General features: G+C 45.0%; 2 protein-coding genes across 2 annotated transcripts; both read left to right on the top strand.

Annotated features, from left to right (window-relative positions):
• The first annotated feature begins 664 nt into the window (after positions 1 to 664).
• Positions 665 to 2,346, top strand: LOC143894392 (uncharacterized). Its single transcript, XM_077400581.1, has 2 exons — positions 665 to 1,110; positions 1,188 to 2,346. The coding sequence occupies exons 1-2, from the start codon at positions 665 to 667 to the stop codon at positions 1,816 to 1,818; spliced, it is 1,077 nt and encodes a 358-aa protein (XP_077256707.1). The 3' UTR covers positions 1,819 to 2,346.
• Positions 2,347 to 3,530: 1,184 nt separating this feature from the next.
• Positions 3,531 to 4,551, top strand: LOC143894381 (uncharacterized). Its single transcript, XM_077400575.1, has one exon. The coding sequence runs from the start codon at positions 3,694 to 3,696 to the stop codon at positions 4,474 to 4,476; it is 783 nt and encodes a 260-aa protein (XP_077256701.1). The 5' UTR covers positions 3,531 to 3,693; the 3' UTR covers positions 4,477 to 4,551.

The following is a 4,551-nucleotide window of genomic DNA, read 5'->3' as shown; positions in this document are numbered from 1 at the left end:
ATATCATCGATGGTTTGCGTGAAGAAGATCAAGGAGTGAAATTGACGGATGTGCAACGAATATCGCCGGTGCAGTTTCTTCGCGATCGCGAACTCGGTATACGCGGAACCGGTCAACGCTTCGCTAGACAAAGAGTCGTTATCAATACCGATTCTCCTTATAAGTGGGATTCTAACGTTAGACGAAAAGTGTATCGACGGCTGCGGGACGAGTGCGTTAGCGAGGAAGAATCACGTGCAGCTCGCCATGCTGACGTTGTGCCGTATCAAATTAGACCTATTGTTGACTATCGCTATTGGGCGTCTAAATTTTGTGAACAGCTCTATGATTGTGAAGCAACATACATTAAGATTCATACAGGTATTGGGAAATACGTCGAATTGGTGGTGATGAACAATTCGATACGTTTGTATATGTACCCTTACCCTTATCTCAATAATCCTAATCATCTATTGATGCTTCAAAAAACCTTTGAACGTGACTGTGATGATGATGATAATTGGGAGCATAATGTCCCTTACTTCTTGCCTCATTTTTTTATGTCTGACCACTATCGCATTCAAAGTGGCAAACGATATTGTCCAGCGTGCGATCGAATCACGTGCAAGTGCTCCATCGAAGAATGTGATGTTATTTAAAAAAGACAATATTAAAAAACAAAAACATGGAACATCTCGATAAAACGGAACGCGACCTGGTGGAAGGATCCAACCAAATCGCTACCTTGGGCGAATATCTCGCATGGGAACAGCGATGCGAGAAGTTTATTGAGCAGCTCGAAGAAGACTGTCGTTCCAAACGTCCGCGGCTCTCAGACGGCTCTCAGACTGTCGGAAACAGATCATCTTTAGTGGCAAGAATCGCGCGACTCGATGGTGCGAAGACTCGATTACAGAGACGGTTCGTACATATCGGTGGTGGTGGTGAGCACGTAGCGGGCAGTAGTAGTAGCGGTAACGAAAACGCGGAAAGACTCGTGTGGCGAGAGATCGATGCCGCGTTCGAATGGCGTGTATTGACCGGTGCGGTGATAAATATCAATTACATCGAACCGCGAAAATTTCTCGAAGACGCCGAAGTCATCGTGCTCGATCGTGTGCGGAACGTCATGCAAAGACACGCAAGTGTAAAGATAAACACCGTGTTCAACGGCGAGTTTGTGACGGGTGACAAACGTGCGAACAAAGTGTCAGCACGGGAAACCGTGAACTCTTTCGTGCGTCCGATCTGCGCGAGTGGTACGAGCTACACGTTATCGAGCCTACTTTATCGCGTCTCGAAGAGTTTCAGGAACGCGATAGCGGATGGGCGTTGTCGCGTATACTCAATTTGACAGTGAACGTGAACAAGTACAATTCTTTGCGCGCGGGATGTTACATCAATTTACCGCAAAAAATTAAATCGAAAAAAGCGGTGATAAACGTGCAATCGATGGACAATGCGTGCTTCGCGTGGTCAGTGGTGGCTGCTTTACATCCAGCCGAAAGAAATTCAGAACGGGAATCCTCGTACCCTGATTACACAACAGTATTAAATTTACAAGGCATTGAGTTTCCAATGACTTTGAAACAGATTAAAAATTTTGAAAATCACAACAATATATCTATCAATGTGTATGCCATCGAAGGAGAGAAAACACCGAACGTTCTCCCGATACGGCTCACCGACCGGAAGAAAGAAAAGCACGTAAATCTGCTGTACGTGCAGGACCCGCGAGACGACAACGTGGGACATTTCGCGTGGATAAAAAATTTATCCCGCCTCGTGAGCTCGCAATTGAGCAGGTACAATGGTCGAAAATACATTTGCGATCGGTGAGTACTTATACTCCTTTTAATAAAATTATAAAATATTTTATTTTTTATATAATAATTTTCAAAATTGTGTTTTTTCTTTTTTTGCAGATGTTTACATTATTTTCATTCGAGCGAGAAATTAGAAGCCCACGGAGTAGACTGCCGAGAGATAAACAACTGTGCCATCCGACTACCGAGCGAGGACGACAAGTGGCTGAGATTCAAGAATCACAGCAGGAAGGAACGACTTCCGTTCGTCGTGTACGCCGACCTGGAATGTACCCTCGAGAAAACGGATGCGGATCCGACAACGTCCACATACACGTCTCAACATCATCGGGTATTTAGCATAGGATATTACGTGCGGTGCTCGTACGACGACTCGTTATCCGCGTATCGATTTCATCGCGATAAGGATTGCGTCGCGTGGTTCGCCGAGGAACTAAGACGTTTAGCACACGACGTAAAGAACATCTTGTCCGATAATATACCCATGGCGGATTTTACGCGAGACGAGTGGAAAAAATTTAACAGCGCAACGCACTGTCACGTGTGCGAAAAACCGTTCGAGCCAGACGACGTGCGCGTACGCGATCACTGTCACTTGACCGGTCGTTATAGAGGTCCCGCGCATTCCAGCTGTAATCTAAATTACACAGATTCGCATTACATTCCCATAGTATTTCATAATTTATCGGGTTACGACGCGCATTTTATTATCAAGGAAATAGCTACAGCCTACAAAGGACGCGTAGACTTACTTCCAATCACGAAGGAAAAATACATTTCATTTACGAAAAACGTCAAAAGCACTGAGGATAAAAACTACCAAAATTGCATCAAATTAAGATTCATCGACTCGTACAAATTTCTTAGCGCGAGTCTCGAAAAATTAGCATCCTTCCTCGATAAGGATAAGTTAAAAATTATACGTTCAAAATTTTCCGCGTTATCCGACCAAGATTTCGAATTATTGACGCGAAAAGGTGTCTTTCCGTACGAGTACATTGACTGCGTCGAAAAGTTGGAGGATGCGTGTTTACCATCGCGCGACTCGTTTTACAGTTCATTGACAGGCGACACCGTATCCGAGAGCGATTACGCGCACGCCGTCAACGTCTGGCAGCGGTTCTCCATTCGAACTCTCGGTGACTACAGCGATCTGTATCTAAAGATCGATGTCTTGCTGTTGGCCGATATCTTTGAAAATTTTCGCGATAGCTGCGTCGCGAGTTATGGACTCGATCCGGCGTATTATTACACTCTACCGGGGTTTACGTGGGACGCTATGTTGAAGCATACGGGTATCAATTTCGAACTGCTCACGGACATTGACATGGTCATGTTCATCGAACGCGGTATACGCGGTGGTCTGAGTCAATGTTCCGGCAGATACGCGCAGGCCAATAACAGGTACATGCAATCTTACGATACATCGAAACCATCGTCATACCTGATGTATTTCGACGTAAACAACTTGTACGGCTGGGCAATGTGTCAACCATTGCCTTATGCAGACTTTCGATGGGTCGAAGACGTCTCGAATTTCGAGTTTAGCGCGATCGCTTTGGATTCGCCCACGGGTTACATTCTCGAAGTCGATCTAGAGTATCCGCAGAATAAACACGACGCGCACGCTGACCTACCGTTCTGTCCGACGCGCGATAAACCACCCGGCAAACGGCAGGACAAACTTCTCGCCACGCTGTACGATAAGAAGCGTTATATCACACACTACCGCAACCTACAGCAATGCACGCGCCACGGTCTTCGCGTCACAAAAATTCATCGCGTATTGCAATTCGCTCAATCTCCATGGCTTTGCAATTACATCGAACTCAATACAAAATTTAGAACACTGGCCAAAAACGATTTCGAGAAAAATTTGTATAAATTGATGAACAACGCGGTTTTCGGGAAAACGATGGAGAACGTTCGAAATCACGTCGATGTAAAATTAGTGACAAAGTGGAACGGTAGATACGGCGCGGAGGCACTGATCTCGAAACCAAATTTTCACAGCAGGAGCGTTTTTTCAGAAAATCTGATAGCCGTCGAACTACGAAAACTCGAGGTTAAATTTGACAAACCTATTTACGTCGGCATGTGCATTCTCGACATATCGAAAGTCTGTTTGTACGAATTTCATCACGAGTACATGTCTCCCCTGTATCGCGACAAGTGTAGAATTATGTATACCGATACGGACAGTCTGATATATCATATCGAGTGCGAGGATGTGTACGAGAACGTGAAACGCGATATCGCTAGATTCGACACGAGCGATTACGCTATCGACAACGCGTACGGTATAACGCTCGAGAACAAAAAAGTGCCGGGCTTGATGAAGGACGAGAATAACGGTGCGATCATGACCGAATTCGTCGGACTCAGGGCGAAAATGTATGCCTTGCGAGTGGATGGTAAAAAAGACTGTAAAAAAGCGAAAGGTATCAAGAGCAACGTCGTAGCCAGGTCGATAACGTTCGACGATTACACGAGATTTCTGCGAGACGAAATTGAAATGAAGCGACAGCAGGCTTGCATAAGGTCCGAAAAACACGAGGTGTACACCGTATCCGAAACAAAAATCGCTCTGAGTCCGTACGACGACAAGCGATACATTATACCTAATTCGACCGATACGTTACCGTGGGGACATTATCGAATACCTGTGTAACATATGTATTGTATAACGTATGTATAGTATAACGTATGTATAGTATAACGTATGTATAGTATATGTATGTAACGT

Source organism: Temnothorax americanus, unplaced genomic scaffold, assembly GCF_048541705.1.
Source record: "Temnothorax americanus isolate GAGA-0224 unplaced genomic scaffold, ASM4854170v1 Scaffold139, whole genome shotgun sequence".
Lineage (NCBI taxonomy): Eukaryota > Metazoa > Arthropoda > Insecta > Hymenoptera > Formicidae > Temnothorax > Temnothorax americanus.
This window is presented reverse-complemented; position numbering and strand designations above follow the sequence as displayed.